Raw genomic sequence first — 25,000 nt, forward strand, 5'->3', positions numbered from 1 at the left:
ACAGTCGTGCCGAGTGGATGCGTCGATCTGCCCCTCTAGTGATTAAAAGAGCTGCGATGAGGAGAGAGTCGGAGGTATGTACTGTGATAAAGGACAGCTTCTTCTAGGCCTTATATGAAAATGAACGTGGCAAAATATATTTATTAAATCAATAAATTGCGAAGAAAGGTGCTGGAAATGCCAATAGGCCTAAAGAACAAGGGTCAGTCTATAGCATCCCGTACCCTTCCCCCTCCGCGCGAGCGTATGTGCGTGTACGTGTGCATGTATGTGCTGCCCAAAGGGCACGTTGAATATCGACGATTCTGAAGAAGTTAGTATCACTGTGTGTACCACTCTAACCACGCTAATAACTTACTGACTTTAGTGTGCGCTAGGGTCGCGGCGTCGGTTCGACCCGAGGAAAGTGCCGTGTGATGAATTTTAATTTTCGGCAATCCATGACTGACCGAGGCGTGAGGCTAGAAATCTCAAGATATGGAGCTGTAAGAGACGTTTGTCCTCGGGCGTGCGCTCGAGTGTGTGTCTGTGTGTGATTCATCCCGTGACCCACAATGTTTATCGTGCTTCGTCAAGGCCAAGATAGACAGACTAGCAGGTATCACAGACCACACCGTTGCCGCGTGGCCATGACGTCACATGAAGGGCACCGGCGGTCAGCACTCAATAGACACAAACAGACATCACACTTACAGAGGCTTTTCTCAGCCCATTCAAAACACCAGGAAATAAAGATTAGTTGAAAAGTTACTACTTTATTTTTATCATTATTTAGACTGAAAGAACAAATGAGTACATGCTGTTATACCGTAGTGTTTCGAAATTTTCGATGTTCTATTTGGCTTATTTTGCAAGTTTTATAATATTTTACTTTGCCTCCTTGTCGAACTGATAACCTTGTTTAAAACAAGTGTTCTGAAGAACATGTAGCAAGAAAGAAAACATACATACATATACCAAAGGCTTTCTTCCCCCTTACACGGGAGGTAGCCAAAAACAAAGGCATAGAAACCACTCCCACCCATTCCATCCCCTACATACTCCACTCCCCTCTACCTTTTTCCCTCACTCTTATCTTGGCACCCCCTGGGTAACGGGTCATGCCTGCATCTTGTCCATTCTCCTGGGTCAGAAACAATGTCGCAGGACACAGCACATCCACAGCAAGGCCGCTTCATTAAATCGGCGAACCCCCCTCTCCGTCCCCTCATGTACAAAAGGAGAACACAGGGAGAAATCCCTTCTGGCTGCGTCAGTTTATTTCTCATACAAACTCCCTCACCACCCATCCCCCACCCGCTCCCCCTCATGCATCACAGCATCATCCATACACAACCCTACTCCATTCACCCCATTCACCTCTCCCGTCCTTCCTCAACAGACATTCCCCTCTTTCCCAATGCCCATTTTACCCCATCCATCCATCTCATCCTAGGTCGCCCCCGTATGTTCACTCCTTCCACATCTGCCTTCCACATCTGCCTTCCACACCTCCTATACTAATCTTTCTTCATTAATTCTTTCCATGTGTCCAAACCATCCCCAATACTCTTTCATCAACCCTATCTCCCAACTCCCTTTCCACCCCCGTTATCCTACTCACCTCCTCATTTCTCACTATCTAGCCTAGTAACCCCCATCATACCTCTCAGGCATTTCATCTCAAACACATTCAAACCCCTTCTCTCTTCCTCTATTATATTCCATGTTTCTGCCCCATACAGTGGTGTCGGCACAATCACTCCTTCATACAATCTCCTCTTAGCATCCATTCCCATTTCTCATTACACTTTTTAAGCCCCCCAAGGCATTTACTCACTTCTCTCAATCTGCATTCTACCTCCACCTCCACTCCTCCTTTTAAGCCACATTTGCACCCAAGTATCTAAAACTATTCACTTCCTCCAGTCTCTCCCCCTTAATATTCATTTCTAGTCTGCTGCCCCTTTCTCCCCTTGCACATCTCACCACCTTATTTTTTACCCACATTTATCTTCAACTTCCTTCCTTTGCACACCCTTCCAATCTCTGTCACTAACTTCCTCAATCCCTCCTCTGATCCTGCTACAAGCCCAGCGTCGTCAGCAAACAACAACTCGCTTATCTCCCAGTTTTATCCATTTTCCTTAAAACTGACCCACTACCCCTGCATTCACCTCTCGCCCCACCACATCCATATATAGATTGAACAGTCAAGGCGACATAACACATCCCTGACGAAGTCCCACCTTTACCTCAAACCACTCTCTCTCACCATTTCTAATCCTAACACAAGCTCTACTGCTTTCGTAAAAACTCTTGACAGCTCCTAACAGCTTTCCTCCTATCCCGTGTATCTGCAATAACCTCCCACAGTGCCTTCCTGTCTATCCTGTCAGATCCATAAAAGCCCAAAATACATCCTTAACTTTTCCTATGGCTTTCTCACATATCTGTCTTACCACAAAAATCTGATCTACACAACCCCTACCTGTCATAAACCCACACTGTTCCTCACCAATTACTCCCTCTTTTCCTCTCCTAATCCGCTCAATCAAGACCCTCCCATAAGCCTTCCCAACTACTCTTACAAGATGATCCCTCTGAAACCACTACACTCACACTTGTCCCCCTTTCCCTTGTAAAGTGGAACTATACAGGCACCTATTCTCTACTCTCAATTTACCCTCCACCAAAAAATTATCTGATATTCCCCCACTCTCTCCCTCCCTACTATACTCCTGGTTACCACTTTATAGTCCATTAACGCTCTATCTACCACCCTTCCATCCACCACCCTCTACCATGTGTACTCATGCTTGACTTTTTCCCTAAACACTGTATTTGCTATCATCAACCCTCTTTCTAGACACATCTCCACCATCAACTCTTCACTACAAATTTTTCCTGGAACTCCATACTTCCCAATCACTCCGTCAATTGGTTCCTTTCCTACCCTAGCATTAAGGTCTCCCAACACCACTACATTGACATTTCTCCCTAATCCCTCTATGCACTCATTTAAATTCATCCAAAAAGCCTCCCTTTCCTCTACGCTCTTCTCACTACCAGGCCATACGCACTTACAAAAACCCACATCCCCCTTCCCAGCTTCACCTTAATCCACATCAGCCTTGAAGAAACCTCCTTCCACGCTTACCTATCTTTTCATTTACTAGTATAGCCACCACTTCTCTCTCTCGTCCTCTCCCAAACTCACACTCGCCCCTCCCTTACATCTTAGTTTCATTTAATACCAACACATCCATCTTTCTTCTCACAAACATACTGCCTATCTCTTCCCTTTTACTCTCATCTGTACCACATCCACGCACATTAAAAGACCCAAACCTTAGGGTACTGGTTGGAAAACTCCTAGACCCTTTTATGCCTTTACTTTTTTGGGGGGAATGCCCCTTTGGTGCTACAGGTGGCAGGATTCCTAGTCCTATCCCTGTCCCATTTTTTGTCGCCTCGTAAGAATCAGAGCATCATTCTTTTCCCCCACCACAAGGTAGGCGAAAAAAAGGAAATGAATATTCAGAGAGAGAAATGGTACAGGACAGTAACAAGGGGTTGGGGGGGACAGCATAACGGAGGGACAGTCGTAGTATAATAAAAGTGTCATCATTTCTCTATTAACAGTCTTCCTCTATCACAGACAAAAGTATGTGTGGCTCTGGTCAGTAGGGGCGCCCCATATAGACCCTAACTGCATGCTACTTTGCCACAATAACATGCAGCCAATACATCAAATGGCATATTTACATACATGACCAAACTGTAGCTCATTCTCACAGTGGTGACATTTGAACAGACTTACCATATTTTTTAATTTTTCAAAAAATTCTTCACTGGATGCCATCAGCTTTCCCTTTTCTCAACCAGCCAACCCTATCCAAGTATTGTCACTGCATGGAACATTAGACCCTGATACTGGAGGAACTTGTAGGTAATGTACCCACTCACATACCGCAGACTGTTCGCTATCAATTGGATCACTTTTTTATCATTTTCCTGTACAGAATCCATAAGTTCTAATGAAGCAAACAACATTGCAGAAAGTGTTAGCTCTCGCTGCAGAGACTGTTCCTTAGTCATTTACTGTGACTTGGTTAATGGAATCCATTGTAGAGAAAGACCCTTCTGACATGTTTACATCATCTTGACATTTCTCACTGTTATGGTTACCTCCAATAAGTTCTATTTCCTTTCCAAGGAAATAAGTTCTAATTCTGTACTTCAGAGCAACTGGTGACGGATATTCATAACAAATACCCATTTGTCGAAGACATGCAAAAAATAATATTCCAACCCATCCTGGTTTAATCTATAAGTTGGTATGTAAGACACATGGTAGTTCTGTTTTATTAATTCATACAATCTGGGCAAAGATAGGCCCTTTCTGAAACTGATAAAAACCTTCTTCTACTACCACAGAATTTCATTGGTTTATAATCATTAACATTTTATCCAGTACCTCATTCTGTTCCTCTAAATTAATCCCATAAGCATTTACTTTTTTATCATAAAGAACTCTAGAGTTAAAAAAGATTAAACCATAAGCCAGCAAGTTTTATAAACTAGCTTGCACTTTCTCAGTACATGCTTTGAAGAGGCCCTCTCAGATCAAAATGAGCTAAAGCCTTTGATGTGATTTCCTAAAGTAATTAAACAACTAATCTCACATTCATGCGTTGGACACCTCTTACTCAAATATGATTTTCTGTCAAACGGTGTGTAAGCTTTAAATATCTTACATTCCTCTGAATAATTTCTCTGGCACATCCATTGTAAACATGCTCTCCTTCCTCTAGCTCAAATACCGAATCAAGGTATATATGTATATATGTATATATATATATATATATATATATATATATATATATATATACATACATACATACATATACCAAGGCATTTTCCCCCTTACAAGGGAGGTAGCCAAAAAGGAAAAGGCATAAAATCATTCCCACCCAATCCATCCCTGAATACACTCCACACCCCTCCACCCTCCCTCCCATCTTAGCACCTCCTTGATGACGGGTCATCCCTGCACCCTGTCCACTGCCCTAGGTCAGAAGCAGTGTCGCAAGACACAGCACATCCACAGCAAGGCCGCTTCATTAAATCGGCGCCCCCCCCCCTCTTCGTCCCCCCATTGCATAAAAGGAGAAGAGGGGAGAAATCCCTTCGTGCTGCGTCAAATTTTGCTCACACATACTACCTCACCCCCCATCCCCCCGCCCATTCCACCTCATGCATCACAACATCATCCATATGCAACCATTCTCCATTCACCCCTGTCTTCTGCCCTCTCCTGTCCTTCCTCAACAGACATTCCCCTCTTCCCCAAAGCCCCCTTCACCCCATCCATCCACCTCATCCTAGGACGCCCCTCATGTTCACTCCCTCCACATCTGCCTTCCATACCTCTTTTACCAGTCTTTCTTCACTCATTCTTTCCATGTGTCCAAACCATCCCAATACTCTATCATCAACCCTATCTCCCAACTCCCTTTCCACCCCTGTTCTCCTCCTCAACTCCTCATTTCTCACTCTATCTAGCCTAGTAACCCCCATCATACTTCTCAGATACCTCATCTCAAACACATTCAAACTCCTTCTCTCTTCCTCTCTTATGTTCCATGTTTCTGCCCCATACAGTGCTGTTGGCACAATCACTCCTTCACACAGTCTCCTCTTAGCATCCATTCTCAAATGTCTATTCTTCATTACACTCTTTAATCCACCAAGGCATTTACTCGCTTCTCTCAATCTACATTCTACCTCTACCTTCACTCCACCTTTTCCTGCCACATTTGCACCCAAGTATCTAAAACTATCCACTTCCTCCAGTCGCTCTCCCTTAATGCTCACTTCCAGTCTACTGCCACTTTCACCCCTTGTACATCTCATCACCTTACTTTTACCCACATTTATCTTTAGCTTTCTTCTATCACATGCTCTCCCAAACTCTGTCACCAAATTTCTCAATCCCTCCGATTCTGCCACAAGCGCATTGTCGTCCGCAAACAACAGCTGGCTCACCTCCCACTTTTCTCCATTTTCTTTAACCATCTCCAATCCCCTGACCCACTACCCTTGCATTTATCTCTCGCACTACCCCATCCATGTATAAGTTGAAAAGCCTGGGCGACATAATTATATATGCTTCATCATCATATACCAAGGCATTTCCCCCTTACAAGGGAGGTAGCCAAAAAGAAAAAGGCATAAAATCATCCCCACCCATTTCATCCCTGAATACACTCCACACCCCTCCACCCTCCCTCTCATCTTAGCACCTCCTTGATGACGGGTCATCCCTGCACCTTGTCCACTGCCCTGGGTCAGAAGCAGTGTCGCAAGACACAGCACATCCACAGCAAGGCCGTTTCATTAAATCGGCGACCCCCCTCTCCGTACCCCCATGCATAAAAGGAGAAGAGGGGGAGAAATCCCTTCGGGCTGCGTCAAATTTTGCTCACACATACTACCTCACCCCCATCCCCCCGCCCATTCCACCTCATGCATCACAACATCATCCATATACAACCATTCTCCATTCACCCCTATCTACTGTCCTCTCCCGTCCTTTCTCAACAGACATTCCCCTCTTCCCCAAAGCCCCCTTCACCCCATCCATCCACCTCATCCTAGGACGTCCCCTCATGTTCACTCCCTCCACATCTGCCTTCCATACCTCTTTTACCAGTCTTTCTTCACTCATTCTTTGCATGTGTCCAAACCATCCCAATACTCTTTCATCAACCCTATCTCCCAACTCCCTTTCCACCCCTGTTCTCCTCCTCAACTCCTCATTTCTCACTCTATCTAGCCTAGTAACCCCCATCATACTTCTCAGACACCTCATCTCAAACACATTCAAACTCCTTCTCTCTTCCTCTCTTATGTTCCATGTTTCTGCCCCATACAGTGCTGTTGGCACAATCACTCCTTCACACAGTCTCCTCTTAGCATCCATTCTCAAATGTCTATTCCTCATTACACTCTTTAATCCACCAAGGCATTTACTCGCTTCTCTCAATCTACATTCTACCTCCACCTTCACTCCACCTTTTCCTGCCACATTTGCACCCAAGTATCTAAAACTATCCACTTCCTCCAGTCGCTCTCCCTTAATGCTCACTTCCAGTCTGCTGCCACTTTCACCCCTTGTACATCTCATCACCTCACTTTTACCCACATTTATCTTCAGCTTTCTTCTATCACATGTTCTCCCAATCTCTGTCACCAACTTCCTCAATCCCTCCTCCGATCCTGCCACAAGCGCAGTGTCGTCCGCAAACAACAGCTGGCTCACCTCCCACTTTCCCCCATTTTCTTTAACCATCTCCAATCCCTGACCCACTACCCTTGCATTTACCTCTCGCACTACCCCATCCATGTAAAGATTGAACATCCAGGGCGACATGACGCATCCCTGACGAAGTCCCACCTTTACCTCGAACCACTCATTCTCTCCATTTCTAATCCTGACACAAGCTCTACTACTCTCATAAAAACTCTTGACAGCTTCTTGAAGCTTTCCTCCTATCCCGTATATATGCATAACCCCCACAGTGCCTTTCTGTCTACCCTATCGTAAGCCTTTTCCAGATCCATAAAAGCCAAAAAAAAACATCCTTCCCCTTTCCTATAGCTTTCTCACATATCTGTTTTACCACAAAGATCTGATTTACACAACCTCTACCCATCCTAAATCCATACTGTTCCTCACCAATTACTCCCTCTCTTCCTCTCCTAATCCTCTCAATCAAGATCCTCCCATAAGCCTTCCCAACTACACTTAACAAGCTAATCCCTCTGGCACTCTACCCTCTCTCCAGCAAACATTAAATAACCTCACCAGCCAGTCCACCATCACTATACCTACTTTTTTCAGACATTCTGCATGGCATCCATCCAGACCAGGTGCCTTACCTGCTTTCATCTTAACAACTGCCTTCACTTCATCCTTCTTTATTTCTCCTCCATTTTCCTCACTCATCACGGTCATTTTCTTAGCATTTCCCACTGCAACTATTTTCCCCTCCCTATCCTCCTTCACATTTAGCAACTCCCTAAAATATTCTGCCCATCTTCCCCTTACTGCCTTCTCTTCCATTATCATCTCTCCATCTGCACCTTTTACCTTTTCTGCTCTACTTGATTCGCCTTCTCTTCCTCTCTTAATTTCTTTCCAAAACATCTTTTTATTACTTTCAAAATTTTCTGCCATACTCTTACCCCACTTCACATCTGCTCTCCTCTTTGATCCTTTACTTTTTGCTTTACTTCCCTTTTCTTTTCTTTGTACCTCTCATATGACTCTCTTGTCCTATTTTGTAACCAATCTGTGAAAGCTCGTTTCTTCTCTTCTACAACCTTCTTTTTTCCTCATCCCACCATTCACTACCCTTCCTTCTATTTCCTCCTGTCCCTCTTGTTCCACACACCATCCTTGCACACTTTGTGACTCCCTCCTAGAACCGTCCCCACTCCTCCTCCACACCTAGCTCTACTCTATCCTTCACTCCCTCCCACTCCTCCCTCAGCTTCTTGTACTCCTTCTCCTTTCCCTTTTCATTCAAAGAGTTCACTCTAAGCACCTCCCTACCTTTTGTCCCTTTCCTCTTCCTCCATCTATCCTCCACTCTCAACTTACCTTCCACCAAAAAAATTATCTGATATTCCCCCACCCTCTCCCCTTAGCACATGTACATCCTTAACTCTTCCTATCATAATCCTATTTACCACTACATAATACATTAACGCTCTATCTACCACCCTTCCATCCACCACCCTCTCCCATGTGTACTTATGCTTGACATTCTTCCGAAACACTGTATTTGCTATCATCAACTCTCTTTCTAGACACATTTCCACCATCAACTCTTCACAACGATTCTTTCCTGGAACTCCACATTTCCCAACCACTCCATCAATTGGGCCATTTCCTACCCTAACATTAAGGTCTCCCAGTACTATTACATTGACATTTCTCCCTAAATCCTCTATGCACTCATTTAAATCTATCCAAAAGGCCTCCCTTTCTTTTACACTCTTCTCACTGCCAGGCCCATATGCACTTACAAAGACCCACATCTCCTTTCCCATCACATTATCTCTGAGAAAACCTCCTTCCACTCCACTACACGTTTACCTATCTCTTCACTTACTAGAATAGCCACCCCTTCCCTCCCTCGCCCTCTCTTCACTCCTGATAACCTCCCACTTACACTCCCAAACTTACACTCACCCTTCCCTTTCAACTTAGTTTCACTCAAAGCCAATACATCCATCTTTCTTCTCACAAACATACTACCTATCTCTTCCCTTTTACTCCCATCTGTACCACATCCACGCACATTAAAAGACCCAAACCTTAGGGTGCTGGTCGGAAAACTCCCAGACCCTCTTATGCCTTTACTTTTTCTTTTAGGAATGTCCCCCTGTGGGGCTACAAGGAGAAGTTGTTGACAGTTAATCTTACTTTAACCTTATTTTCTTCAGTACTTAAAAATCATATAGTGACTAGTTTCTTTTGAGATATCTAAATACACCGTTTAAATTTCAGCCTTTGTATATTTGTGGCTGTTTATATCCATGTGTTTGTGTCTGGATATATCTGTTCACCCTTCGAATGAAATCACCGGATGATTGGGAAAGGATAAAAAGGTTTTCATTAGTTGGATAGATGACAGGAAATACAAGAATATAAACAAAATACCAGGGCGTTAATTTATACATATGCTTCGTTTCTGGAATTTTAATATTTTACTCTTTGTATATTTCTGTATTATTTGGTGTTTGTAGGTTTCTTCATTGCAGACATCTGTGTCATTGCTACTTTAACTTCCTTTTATTACCTTCAGGTTCATTGTAACGTACCTGGGGTAGCTCTCATCATATCTGCATGGGCTGAAGTCGAAGGAACATCCAGGTCTCGAGTTTGGAGTCATCGCTGGTGTTAACACTGGATCCACTGAATTAGGAAGAAAAAAGGAGGAAGAAATATCATTAAACATCGAACTAATTGTGTTTACTGTACAGCATATAGATGTGCACATTATAGTAATAAGGACACATCTAGTTACTCGCCCTTACACAAATGCACACACACACACACACACACACACACACACACACACACACACACACACACACACACACACACACACACTTTCGTCGGATGGACGGCGAAGATTGGAGTTCTGAAGAAAAAGTGAAATGTTCGTGGATCTCAACGCAATGGAAGTATCTTATTGTATTTACAGGGAAGGGGAAAGCTCGTGGTGCAATGGGAATGTGAGGAAAAAGGAGAAGAGGAGGGATTACTGAGGAAAATGGAAGGAAATGAGGAGGGGGAGGACTTGGTCCAGGAGGCCAGGTGTCTTGTAAACAAGAGAAGGACCGATGATTTTGGTGAAGGGATTAACAAAAATATAATGATTAGAAATATAGATAAGAGCAGCACAATGGAAGGTGATGATAATAATTTCCAGGGATTTAATGGGGGGGGGCGGATACCAACCTCCCCCGACTAGCAAGACTAGAGGAAAAACTTGAACAAATGACCGAACATTGGGAGAATAGGTTCGGTAACATAGCAAAGATTGCGCAGAGAGTTGAAAAATTGGAAGAACTAGAGAAGGTGAACAAAACCTTAACTAATGAAATAGAAGAATGAAAAAGAGAGTTAAAAGAAGTAAAAGAGGAGAATGAAGAATTAAAGAGGAATAATAAAGACAACAAAGAGGCCATGTCAAAAGAAGCACAGGGTTGGAAAAAATCCAAGAAAACAGTAAAGTTGCATTTACTGACATAATTAAACAGCAAATGAAAGAACAAACTGAAGACTCAGTTATTAAAGTGATAAGACAGAAGGAGAATATAGTAAGAGACTTAGCAGATAAAAAGAAATGTATAATTATATTAGGAATGGAAGAGAAACATAACCTAAATAGAACCACAAGAATCAATGAGGAAAAAGAAAAAGTAAGCAGTTTACTAGAATTAGTTCAGGAAGATGAACCTGAAATCATGAAACAAATTGAAGAGATGTATAGTCTCGGAAAGTATAGTAAAGATAGGACCAGACCAATTAAGATTAAATTCAGGTCACAAACGACGGCAGAGAATATCTTAGCAAAAACAGGGAAACTAGCAGCAAGTGAACAATATAAAAAGGTATGGATAAAAAGAGAAATGAATAAAGAGGAAAGAGATGAGGAAAAAATGAAAAAACATGAAGCTAAGGAAATAAAACGAGAAGAGAATAGAGTCAGAAAAAGAGAAATTCTATTGGAGAGTAGTGAATATGAAAGTAAGGAAATACGACATACTAGAGAAAAACAAAAGGAAAACAGAGAATACAATGGAAGTGGCAGAAAAATAAGAGTGTCTTACACAAATATAGATGGATTAATAACAGGATTGAATGAGCTGAATGATTATCTGAAGGAAAAAGAACCGGACATAATGGGAATTGTAGAAACGAAATTAAAAGATCCACTACCACCCAACAATGTAGGACATGGTGCATATAACTATTAGATTAGAAACAGAGAGACAAAGCAAGGGGGTGGAGTTATGTTCCTGACTAAGAAGGATATAAACGTGAGGTGTGTCACATATGGAAAGAATACAGTAGAGATGATTATGATCGAAGTGGAAGACAGAGATAAGAAGAGCAGAAAATTTGTGATAAATTATGTGCCTCCAAAAACAGCCTCGTGGGAAGAGAGTGAACATAAAAGTATGTTAGAAGACACAAGGATAACATTAAATAAGATAATGGAAGATGGAGGAAGAATAGTTATGATGGGCGACTTTAATTGCAAAGAAGTCTGCTGGGAAGAGATGACAGTAAAGGGTGGAAACGGCTCATGGGGAAATGTTCTACTCGAGATGATTATTGACCATACAATGACACAGTGGATACAGGAGAACACTAGGTATAGAAATGAAGAAGAATCATCGAGACTAGACCTAATAGTCACATCTGAACCTAGAATAGTGGAAAAGATTGAATATAAAACACCAATAAGTGAAAGTGACCACATATTGATTGAACTGGAACTAAATGAGGAAAAATACATGAAAAGAAATGAACAATATAGAAAAGGAAGAATGATGTATGAAAAAACAAATTTTGATAAAATAAGAGAATTCTTTCAAAAAGAAAACTGGGAAGGAATATACAAAGAAGAAACAATAGTGGAAGAGAAATGGAATATTTTGACAAAAAAAAAAAAAAAAAAAAGAGTGGAAAAGTATGTCCCAAGACAAAAACAAGAAAAAAAAATATGTAAAGTGCTGGTACAACAAAAGTTGTAGGGAGTTAAAAGACAAAAGAGATAAAGCTTGGACCAAATGGGAGAAAGACAAAAGACCTGAAAAATGGAAAATATATACTTGTTATAGAAATGAAAATGTACAAGTTTGCAGAGAGGAAAAGAGAAAATATGAAAAAGATGTCATAGAAAAATGTAAAGATCAACCAAAACTATTCTACAGATTTGTAAACAACAAACTGAAAAACAAACAAGATTTGGAGAAATTAAGACAAGGAGGATTTGAATACACAGAGGAAATAGAAATGGCGGAAATTATGAACAAGCATTTTAAATCAGTGTTTACAAGGGAGAACATACAACCTGAAGAGATCGAATGGAAAGAGAAAGTCCCTCCTATGAAATAAATAGAAGTAACAAAGAATGAAATAATGAAACACTTGAGTAATCTTGATGTCAGAAAATCGCATGGACCAGATGAAATAGCAAACTGGATTTTGAAAGAATGCAGGAATGAACTGGCAGACAAAATACATAGCATAATAAACAGTTCCTTGAAAGAAGGAAAAGTTCCAAAAGATTGGAAAAAAGCAAATATAGTACCTATATATATAGGAGGAAATAAAGAAGACACTACCAACTATAGACCAGTCTCTCTAACAAGTACAATAGCAAAAATTTGTGAAAGAATAATCAAAATTAGATGGGTAAAATGTTTAGAAAAAAACAACGTGCTAAATCCAAGGCGATTTGGATTCAGACAAGGACGATCATGCGTCACAAATTTTATATGTTTCTATTCAAGGCTAATAGATATGATACAAGAAAGAGACCTAAAAAAAGCTTTTGACAAAGTACCACATAAGAAGTTGCTTAAGAAATTAGAAACTGAAGGAGGAATACAGGGCAAACTGCTTAAATGGATGGAATACTTTTTGCAAGAAAGAAAAATGAGAGTAGTTATAAGAGACAAACATTCAAAATGGGATGAAGTAATAAGTGGTGTTCCACAAGGAACAGTTCTGGCCCCAATAATGTTTGCTATATATATTAATGATATCGATGAAGAAAATGAAAGTTATATGAGCTTCTTTGCAGATGATGCAAAACTGTTATAAAAAAGTGAACACGGATGAAGATTGTGAGTTATTACAGAGTGATCTAAATAAAGTATGGGAATGGAGTAGGAAGTGGGAGATGGAGTTCAATACAAAAAAGTGTAGTATAATAGAATTTGGAAAAAGCAAAAACAGAATAACAGGATCATATAAATTGGGAGAAGAAGGAATAAAAAAAAAAGTAGAAAATGAGAAGGACCTGGGAGTCATTGTTATAATATGTCACCTGAGAAACATATAAATAAGATTTTTGGAGAAACTTATAATTTAATAAGAACAATCAAAGTGGCATTTACATACCTGGATGAAGAAATGGTGAAGAAAATTCTAATCACTCTGATAAGACCAAGATTGGAATATGCAATATCGATGTGGTCACGAAGTACAAAAAAATGTATAAAAAAAAAATTAAAGAATACAAAGAACAATTACAAAATTGGCACCAACACTCTCAAAACTATCATATGAAGAGAGACTAGCAAAACTTGAGCTACAGACACTAGAGCAAAGAAGAGAGAGAGGAGATTTGATAGCTATTTGAAGAATCATGAAAGGCATAGAAATTATTGATAGAGAGAATCTAATAAAATGGGATGATAGAAATACAAGAGGACACGGAAAGAAAATCAAGAAAGACAGCTATAGAAGAGATCTGAAAAAAACAGCTTTCCTCACAGAGTAATAGACAGTTGGAACAAGTTAGATGAGAAAGTGGTGTGTGCAAAAACAATACATGAATTTAAAAAATAGTTTAGATGAAATGAGATATGAAGACGGGACAGCACGAGCATAGCTCCCCTTCCCGTAAAATACAACTAGGTAAATACACACACACACATACACACACACACACACACACACACACACACACACACACACACACACACACACACACACACACACACACACACACACACACACACACACACACACACACACACACACACACGACTCGGTGGCGCGGTTGATAGAGTACTAGACTGCCAGTACGGAGGTGCGGCAGTACCTGGTTCGAATCCTGCCCAGGGCCGAAATTATTTCGGTATCGCTGCGCTTCGTGTCGTTACTCCGACTCTCGTGGGTGGAAAGTTGTGTGTGTGTGTGTGTGTGTGTGTGTGTGTGTGTGTGTGTGTGTGTGTGTGTGTGTGTGTGTGTGTGTGTGTGTGTGTGTGTGTGTGTGTGTGTGTGTGTGTGTGTGTGTGTGTGTGTGTGTGTGTGTGTGTGTGTGAGGTCATAGCATTACCCATAGATCGGTCATACAAGCTCTGAGCTCTTCCGGGAGGGAAATAGCTGGCGATCACGAGTCCAACACACGATCCAAAGACCAAGGTGAATACACACACACACACATATATGTATATATATGTGTGTGTGTGTGTGTGTGTGTGTGTGTGTGTGTGTGTGTGTGTGTGTGTGTGTGTGTGTGTGTGTGTGTGTGTGTGTGTGTGTGTGTGTGTGTGTGTGTGTGTGTGTGTGTGTGTGTGTGTGTGTGTGTGTGTGTGTGTGTGTGCATACATACATATACCAAAAGTTTTTGTGTGTTTTTTTCTTATAAGGGAGGTAGCCAAAAAACAAAGGCATAAAAACTACTCCCACCCATTCCATCCCTAATACACTCCACTCCTCTCCACCCTCTTTCCTCCCTCTTATCCTGGCACCTCCTGGATGACGGGTCATTCCTGCATCTTGTCCACTGCCCTGGGTCAGAAACAATGTCGCAAGACACAGCATACCCACAGCAAGGCCGCTTCATTAAATCGGCGACTCCCTCTCTCTCCGTCCCCTCATGCAGAAAAGGAGAAGACGGGGAGAAATTTCATCGGGCTACCTCAAATTTTTCTCATAAATACTAACTCACCCCCCATCCCCCACCCATTCCACCTCATGCATCACAACATCATCCATATACAACCTTTCTCCATTCACCCCTGTCTTCTGTCCTCTTCCGTCCTTCCTCAACAGACATTCACCTCTTCCCCAAAGCCCCTTTTACCCCATCCATCCATCTCATCCCAAGTCGCTCCCGTAAGTTCATTCCTTCTACAGCTGCCTTCCACACCTCTTTTACTAGTCTTTCTTCACTCATTCTTTCCATGTGTCCAAACCATCCCCAATACTCTTTCATCAACTCTATCTCCCAACTCCCTTTCCACCCCCGTTATCCTACTCACCTCCTCATTTCTCACTCTATCCAACCTAGTAACCCCTATCATGCTTCTCGGGCACCTCATCTCAAACACATTCAAACTTCATCTCTCTTCCTCTCTTATATTCCATGTTTCTGCCCCATACAGTGCTGTTGGCACAATCACTCCTTCATACAATCTTTTCTTAGCAACCATTCCCATCTCTCATTACACTTTTTAAGCCCCCCAAGGCATTTACTCACTTCTCTCAATCTGCATTCTACCTCCACCTCCATTCCTCCCTTTCCTGCCACATTCGCACCCAAGTATCTAAAACTATCCACTTCCTCCAGTCTCTCTCCCTTAATACTCACTTCTAGTCTGCTGCCCCTTTCTCCCCTTGCACATCTCACCACCTTATTTTTTACCCACATATATCTTCAACTTCCTTCTTTTGCACACCCTTCCAATCTCTGTCACTAACTTCCTCAATCCCTCCTCTGATCCTGCTACAAGCGCAGTGTCGTCAGCAAACAACAACTCGCTTATCTCTCATTTTTATTCTTTTTTTTTAACCATCTCCAATCCCTGGCCCACTACCCCTGCATTCACCTCTCACACCACCCCATCCATGTATAAATTGAACAGTCAAGGCGATATAACACATACCTGACGAAGTCTCAACTTTACCTCGAACCACTCACTCTCACCATTTCTAATCCTTACACACGCTCTACTGCTCTTGAAAAAACTCTTGACAGCTCCTAACAGCTTTCCTCCTATCCCGTATATCTGCAAAACCTCCCACAGTGCCTTCCTGTCTACCCTGTCATAAGCCTTTTCCAGATCAATAAAAGCCCCCCACACACACAAAAAAAAATCCTTAACTTTTCCTATAGCTTTCTCGCTTATCTGTCTTACCACAAAAATCTGATCTACGCAACCTCTACCTGTCCTAAACCCACGTTGTCCTTCACCAATTACTCCCTCTGTTCCTTTCCTAATCCTCTCAATCAAAATCCTCCCATAAGCCTTCCCAACTACATTCAACAAGCTAATCCCTCTGAAACTTCTGCACTCACACTTGTCCCCTTTTCCCTTGTAAAGTGGAACTATACAGGCACTCCTCCAGTCCTCAGGCATTCTACCCTCTCTAAACAAACACTCATTTGAGCAGTTCACTCTAAGCACCTCCCTACCTTTTGTCCTTTTCCTCTTTCTCCATCTATCCTCCACTGTCAATTTACCTTCCACCAAAAAATTATCTGATATTCCCCCACTCTCTCTCCTTTGAACATGTACATCCTTGACTCTTCCTATTATACTCCTATCTACCACTACGTAGTCCATGAACGCACTATCTACCTTCCATCCACCACCCTCTCCCATATGCATTTATTCTTAACTTTTTTTCTAAACTCTGTATTTACTATCATCAACTCTCTTTCTAGACACATCTCCACCATCAACTTTCCACTACGATTCTTTCCTGGAACTCCACATTTCCTAACCACACCAGGTCTATTTGTTCATTTCCTACCCTAGCATTAATGTCTCCCAATACTACTACATTTACATTTCTCCCTAATCCCTCTATGCACTCATTTAAATTCATCTAAAAATCCTTCCTTTCTTCTACACTCTTCTCACTACCAGGCTCATATGCACTTACAAAAACTCACATCTCCTTACCCAGTTTCACCTTCATCCACATCAACCTTGAGGAAACCTCCTTCCACTTCACTACACGTTTACCTATCTCTTCACTTACAAGTATAGCCACCTCTTCTCTCCCTCGTCCTCTCTTCACTCCTGAGAACCTCCCAACTACACTCCCAAACTCACACTCGCCCTCCCTCTCAACTTAGTTTCACTCAAAGCCAACACATCCATCTTCCCATTTAATCTCATCTGTACTACAGCCACGAACATTTAAAGACCCAAACCTTAGGGTACTGGTTGGAGAACTCCTAGACCCCCTTATGCCTTTACTTTTTTTTAGGAATATCCCCTGTGGGGCTACAGGGAGAAGGATGCCTAGTCCTAATCCCTGTCCCGTTTTTCTCGCCTCCTACGATTCAAGTGGGAAGACTTGGTGGCAGCATTCTTTTCCCCCACCACAGGGTAGGCGAAACAAGGAAATGAATATTCAGAGAAATAGTACAGGACAGCAACAAGGGGTTGGGGGACAGCACAGCGGAGAGACAATAGCAGTGTAATAAAAGTGTCATCATTTCTGTCAACAGCCTCCACTACCACAGACAAAATGATATGCGGCTCTGGTCCGTAGGGGCTCCCCATATAGACCCTAAAGTATCAACTGCATGCTACTTTGCCACAACAACATGTGTGGATGTGTGTGTGTGTGTGTGTGTGTGTGTGTGTGTGTGTGTGTGTGTGTGTGTGTGTGTGTGTGTGTGTGTGTGTGTGTGTGTGTGTGTGTGTGTGTGTGTGTGTGTGTGTTCACCTTGGTCTTTGGATCACGTGCTGGACTCGTGAACGACAACTATTTACCTCCCTGAAGAGAGCTCAGAGCTTGTATGACCGATCTATAGATAATGCTGTGACCTTACACGCACACACACCCAGCACCCCGACCACGAGAGTTGGAGTAACGACCCGAAGCGCAGTGATACTGAAATTATTTCAGCCCTGGGCAGGATTTGAACCCAGACCACTAATGTATTCTAATTCAGTTAGCATTATGCGTAGATGTACTGTTCAGCAAAAATTGATGTCATTGTGTTTGTATGTGTGTGCGTGCATACGTGTGAGTGTAAAGCTTCTAGGGACATTCAAATTGCCATTTTCTGTTTAAATAATTAATTAGCATTTTGTTCTTGTATACAAAAGTTGAATGAATGAGAGATAGATTAATATACTATTAAGATTTGAATTATTACATTATATTTTGTATATGCTGAATTCTGTGTGCAAGTAATGATTGTGGAATAATCAAATAAATTGGCAACTAAATTTGAGACGCTAACGAGCGTGAGTAAGCGTGACGTCAGTCAGAGACAGTCACGGACGAGCGACCATTCGATTGAGGTCACGTGTAAGAAGTGAGAGTGAGAGACTTATATTGTACATTACCTGTGCAATTACACTTTGAAAAATACCTGGAGCGTTTTCCTTTACACCTTATTGGACAACTAATAAATGGTGGCGCAGTGAGATACGAACAGTGACGAAAAGGGAAAGTGAAATTTTTCCCACCCACGCAAGGGCATCTACGACCGTGTGTTTCACAAAGATTCCAAGCTTCTACCGCTTCTACGTGCATTCCAAGCTTCTGCCGACGTCCCTGTTGTGTCTTACAACAGTGTGCAGACCTTTGTGACCCCTTCCTACTCTTCGAATATCTCTGCCCTGCAAACGGCGTTCGAGAATTCCCTTCTAGGGGCACCTCACCACCGCTATCTCCACACCCACATTCATCGGGAGTACCACCGCGTCCCTGCTTTCTCTCCATACTCTCACCCCTCACCCTCCAAGCTCGCCGCCGTTACCCAACAAACAGTAAGCCCACCAAACAGGAAACTGTTAATCACTCTACAGTTGCGCTCACAACATCGGATATCGCTGTCAATCAATCGATTTCTTCGAGTCCTTCTCCACCCGTCCACACGGGCAAGCAGCATCCGGCCTCTTCTTCACTTCGCCCAAGTGGACTTCTCCACACTTCGCCCAAGTGGACTTCCGGCCCAGAAACGTTGAAATCCTTTCCGCTCTGGCGCCCTCACGCCAAACGAGGTCACCTCCTTCCACTTCCAACCACCACCGCCGTAGTTGTTGAGCGTGACCTCCTCCTCCACCACCACCTCCACCACCGCGGAACCCAAGCGGCCTACCACCACCGTTTCCTGCATCCCGAGCCTACCCAGAGGACTCCATTTCCTTTCGGCTCATCCGTCCAGCTCACGGATTCTCCTCCCCTTCCGCTCACCAACACCCTCCGCCAGAGCGGTCTACCCGGGCGTGCCCTCTCCTCTACTCACCGGCACCCTCCCGACGTCGTCTACGTCCCACGACGATTCCAGTCGGTTTAGTGAGCCCTTCCTTCATCAGTGACTTTATCCAAACTCTTGATTTCTTACTCGTGTGTTTCCAAGTGATATTTTTTTCATTAAGATAAACAGAGTTAGTGTGCTATATTCAGAACATTAACTTCTTTACAAGTGATTTTATTTCAATACGATTACTTACCTGCATTTTGTATATATATATAGCAAATTATTCCAATTATTTTTCTTCATAATTCATTATACGTTCTATATTATTTCATTGCATTTGTATGTATTTAACAATATTCCATATTATATTATACTTCTCTGTGTACTTTTCCTAATCTCTTCTACTGTTTACAGCCAAGCCACTTCCCTTCCATTCCACCTGTGTATTTCCATACCACCAATCTTTTCTCTAAATCTCAAGATGTCTTTTACTATTTCTAAGGTAAGTGGGCAACTTTTTGGCAGTGTATAAATTTCACGTATGACAGACTTTCCTCACGATCCTTTTCGTAGCCACTCCCTCAATCCTCTGTTTTCATCCACGGAATCAACATCTTTGCCTCCTCCCTCCCCAGACTTATTATCTTCACTCAGTGTGTCATTAAACGACCTTCCACCTTTACCTTCTTCTTCTCCGTCCCTGTCACCGCCTTTGAGCCCTACCAACATGGCTTCTTCCTCAACCCAACAAAACCCCGTTCCACAACTTATGACTATTGTACACGACACAGCAGACGTACCCAAATTCACAGGTAGAAATCTTCCATTCCGTACATTTCTGAACAACGTCGAAGCTGCTATCAATCGCAGAAAATGCACTACTGATGACGAAAAAATTGGTGTTCTCCACGGTTTTGTTGATTTGGACTCCATCGCTGGTGATATTTTACAGACTGATGAGTTTCAAGAATGTACTAGTTATTCCGCTTATGCTGACTTGATTAAATCTCACTTTGGCCAACACACCACCCTTGGTGTTCTCACTCCCCTATATGACCTTGCTTTACAAATCAACTCCCCCCCCCACCTTATGTCAGAAAAGAAAAAGCTGCAGGACTTGCATCAGATCTAAAGGCCCGACTAAAATACACACTGGAATCTTCCAACTGGGTTGATGCAGATGGCAAAATCTCCCTTAACAAGGTTGCTTCCCTCTTTGCATACTTTCGATTTTTTCTCTTCTCCATCCAGACACTTTAAACAAAACTAAATCAATCCAATTCACTCCAACTATGACAATCTCAACTTTGTCTTATCAGATTCAGGTGTCACCAAAGACACTAACAGACATTGTTGCCCAGCCAGCCCCTATCACCAAGCCTGCATTATCTGTTGCACATCTTTCCAGATCTTCCTCTTGACATAAATCAACCTTTCGCACCAGATACACCTCCCCTCCTAGACACAGATCCATCTCCCGTCACATGGTCATTTGCTACTATTGCAAGAAATCAGGACACTATGCAAACCGTTGTGCTATTCGTCTAGCCACCCCTCCCGATAAAGATTGCCCCGTACATGGCACAGCTGCAGTGTTGTGTTTTGAACTCCACCCCTTCTCAAAAGACCTTCTCTTCCCGTCGGAGTTTCCCTTCTTCTCCTCAATGACTACCTCCTTCTCCTTCTCTCAGGACACACCCTCCTAGCATGCATATCCCATCCCCACCACCCACCCCCATGTGCCTTCCCATTTGTACTCTTTCTAACTCTAACACATGGTCCCATACTGTTTCCATTCCTGCTACTGTACATACCATTCCTATATCTCTCTTCATAGATACTGGTTCTCCTGTAAATATTATATCTTCTTCCACCTTCAACAAACTCCGCCTTTCCTATAAGCATGTTACAATCTTGGAACCTTCCGATCCCCAAGTTACTAACGTAGATTGTGTTCCATTTCCAGTTTTAGGTAAGATCGATCTTCCTATCAGTCTCCATCCTCAAAGTCCAGTGATTCAAATCACTCTTTATGTGGCTGAAGTACAGTTTCCTGCAGATGTGCTTCTGGGTCTAGACACTATGCAGCAATATAAAATTAGCGTCTTCCCCCATTGTCATGGCATTGCTTACGGTCGCCATTTCATTCCTGCCCTACGTTTGGCGACTATTTCTAAACCCCCTTCTGCACTTCCCACTTCTGCAAATTCCCCCTCCCACAGCATGCCAACTGTTTCAGTTCCCACTGTTGCTGTTCCTCCTGCCCCCTCTACCCAGATTCAGGCAACTCAAACAGACAGTACTTCCTCCCTATCTCCTCTAGCTCCCACTTCCCAGGACACTGTACAGCCATCATCTGAACCTTCTCTTCAGAATTCACTTCCTCCTTCTAGTGAACCTACCTTGCTCAAAGTTCCCACCCGTACAAAACGATTGCGTTCTTCTCGCATGCCTAAATCAAGGAAAAGGAATACCAAATGTCCTTCCCCAGCTACAGAATTCTCTCTGACAGAAATCCAGATTTCTCCTTCCTTGGATGAATTAATAATTACCTCCTCCCCTGTTTCCGATGTGCTTTCCACAATGTGTCGTACTACTCAAACAGTATTAACAAGAATCGTGACTCTTCCACCACATGAGTATTGCAAAGTGCAGCTTCGCATTTTACGAGCTCCGGAATGCGATGTTCTCTGTATGCCAGAATCCACACGTGTCAAAGGCATATCACTGACTTCAGTCTTATGCACTACCTCCAAGAAAGGTCATACTTCTTTTCTAGTTGCCAATGACACTAATGCTCCCCTCCACCTCAACCTTGGTACAAACTTATGTGAATTTCTCGTGTATCCTTCGAGAGTAAAAGTCATTGATGACCAAAATTCTTCATTGCCAGTTTGTACTATTAACTCCGATGTGCCTCATGCACAGGTTCCTGTTGAAGCATCTCACTTCAAAACCCTTGATTTCCCTGATGCTCAACAGGATTTAATTTCCTTATGCAATGCCTTTCGTCATGTCATTGCCTTGCCAGGTGAATCCCTAGGTTCTACTGACCTTATTCACCGCCACATTTCCCTTCGTGATGGCTCTAAACCTTGCTATATTCCGGCTTATAGACTGCCGCATAGTAAACGTAAGATTGTGGACAAGCTCATTGCAGACATGCTTGCCCAGGATATCGTTCAACCGTCCATTTCCGAGTGGAACTTTCCCCTATTTGTTGCTCCCAAACCAGATGGTGCATTCCGCCCTGTTGTTGATTTTAGAGAGCTTAACAAAATCACTGTTCCAGAAAGAACGCCCATTCCTGTTCTCAAAGAAATATTACATTCTGTTGGTCAGAATAACACTGTCTTTTCAACTTTAGACCTAATGTCTGGCTATTTATTTCCAAATTCCTCTTGCTCCGGAAAGCCGACCCGTAACAGCCTTCTCTACCTCTTCTGGTCATTTTCAATTCAAACGCTTGGCTATGGGTCTCACCTCTGCTCCTTCTGTCTTCACACGACTTATGTGCACACCGTTCTTGATGGCTTACTTGGTGATAATGTCTATGTATTTGGATGACAACATAATAGCTTCCAAATCAATCCTAGACCACATTCACACCCTTCAACAAGTATTTTCTCGTCATGCTGATGCCAACCTAAAACTCGAATTAAGCAAATGCTCCTTTCTTAAGAAAGAAATTCGTTTTCTTGGACATATACTAACTTCTGATGGCATTCTTACTGTTCCCGATAAAGTCAAAGCTGTTGCCGACTCCCCTCGTCCTACGGACCTTGAGCACCTTCGCTCCTTTCTTGGTCTTTCAGGATATTACCGTAGGAACATCCGCAATTATTCAAAAATTGCAGCCCCTTTTACTTCACTACTAAAGAAAGATGTACCTTTCCACTGGTCGTCTGCCCAGGAACAAACTTTTGCAGACTTAAAGAATGCCCTTACCACTGCTCCTGTCTTAGCCTTCCCTAACTATGACTTAGCTTTTATTCCCTACACCGATGCTACATTCCAAGGTCTTGGTGCTGTCCTCATGCAACTACAAAACACACACCTTCGCCCTATTGACTTTGCCAGCAGACTCCTTAACAAAACTGAATGTAGCTATTCTGTAACAGAAATTGAAGCTCTTACTGTCGTATATGCTCTTCGACATTTTAAGGAAATCATTCTAGGCTATCCTGTCACAGTCCATTCAGACCACCAGGCACTTCTTCAACTTTTTAAAGGCAAGAACTTGTCCGGGAAACTTGCTCGCTGGTTCTTGACCATTCAAGAATTCAATCCCAACTTCTCATATGTGCGTGGATCAGCAAACCATGTTGCAGACGCACTTTCTAGAAATGTTGCTGCTATCAATTCCCTCCCCCAGCCAGTCACTCTTACTTATGCGCGTATTCATGCAGCTCAAAGATCCGACCCAATGTGGAATCGTGTGATATTTTCTCTCGAGTCAAGAGATACATCAGATCTTACAGACTTCCCTACCTCCTTGAACCACTTCAGACTTGTCGATGACGTTCTTTATCACGAAACCACACTTTCCAACAAGCATGAAACAAACAGAATTGTACAACAACTCGTAGTTCCTTCTGACTTAGTACCTGAAGTTCTGTTCTTTTTACATGATTCTCCACTTGCTGCACATCCAGGTAAAGACAAATGCTTAACACAGGCCAGACTTCAGTACTTTTGGCTTACCATGAGAAAGGATATCCATGCCCACATTGACACCTGTCATTCTTGTGCTAGCCATAAAGGTCATATTCAAAGTAAAGTTCCCATGTTGAAATACTCCCAAAGTTCTTCTCTCTGACAATGGCACGGAATTCAACAATGAGATTCTTTCAAATATTTGCAAATCCTTTCAAATAACAAAATGTAATATAATAGTTGCATACCATCCCAGTTCAAATGGCCTTGTCGAACGCCAAAACAGAAAGATTCTCAATGTTCTCCGACACCTCGCTTCTGACCTCCATCTCTCCTGGGATCACCATGTCCCTATGATTCAGTCTTGCTTTAACAGTGCCATCAATAGGTCCATATCAGAGTCGCCTCACTTTGTCATCTTTGGTTCCGACAAGCGACTCCCATATGACCTTCTTGCTTCAGAAATAGATCCCATTTACAACCTTGATGATTTTGTAAAGGTTTCACTTTCAAATTTCTGCTCTCTATTCAAGAGAATTACTCAGTCTCTTTCTCTCGCCAAATAATAACACTGAAAGATCAAATAGTGTGTGTATGTGCGTATGTGTGTGCGCGTATGCCTGTGCCTGTGAGCGTGTGAGGGTGTGTGCATAAATACATATTTTCTGTGTATTTGTTTCCATGTGAAGATTTTTTATCTAAGGTGTGTGTGTGTGTGTGTGTGTGTGTGTGTGTGTGTGTGTGTGTGTGTGTGTGTGTGTGTGTGTGTGTGTGTGTGTGTGTGTGTGTGTGTGTGTGCGTGTGTGTGTGTGTGTGTGTGTGCGTGTGTACGTGTGTGCGTGTGTGCGTATGTGCTTGTGCTT

The 25,000-nt window shown here is 42.6% G+C and overlaps 1 protein-coding gene across 2 annotated transcripts in view; it reads right to left on the minus strand.

The window, feature by feature from the left end:
- The window catches only part of LOC143033725 (neurotrophin 1-like), a 139,181-nt gene that overhangs the window by 20,918 nt on the left and 93,263 nt on the right, over positions 1-25,000 (minus strand). For both annotated transcript variants that reach the window (XM_076199209.1, XM_076199208.1), the window contains one exon: positions 9,877-9,970. In XM_076199209.1, coding sequence (XP_076055324.1) covers positions 9,877-9,970 — 94 coding nt within the window. The remainder of the gene's footprint in view (positions 1-9,876; positions 9,971-25,000) is intronic.

This window comes from Oratosquilla oratoria, chromosome 16 (genome assembly GCF_046742065.1).
Source record: "Oratosquilla oratoria isolate Oo_2021 chromosome 16, ASM4674206v1, whole genome shotgun sequence".
Lineage (NCBI taxonomy): Eukaryota > Metazoa > Arthropoda > Malacostraca > Stomatopoda > Squillidae > Oratosquilla > Oratosquilla oratoria.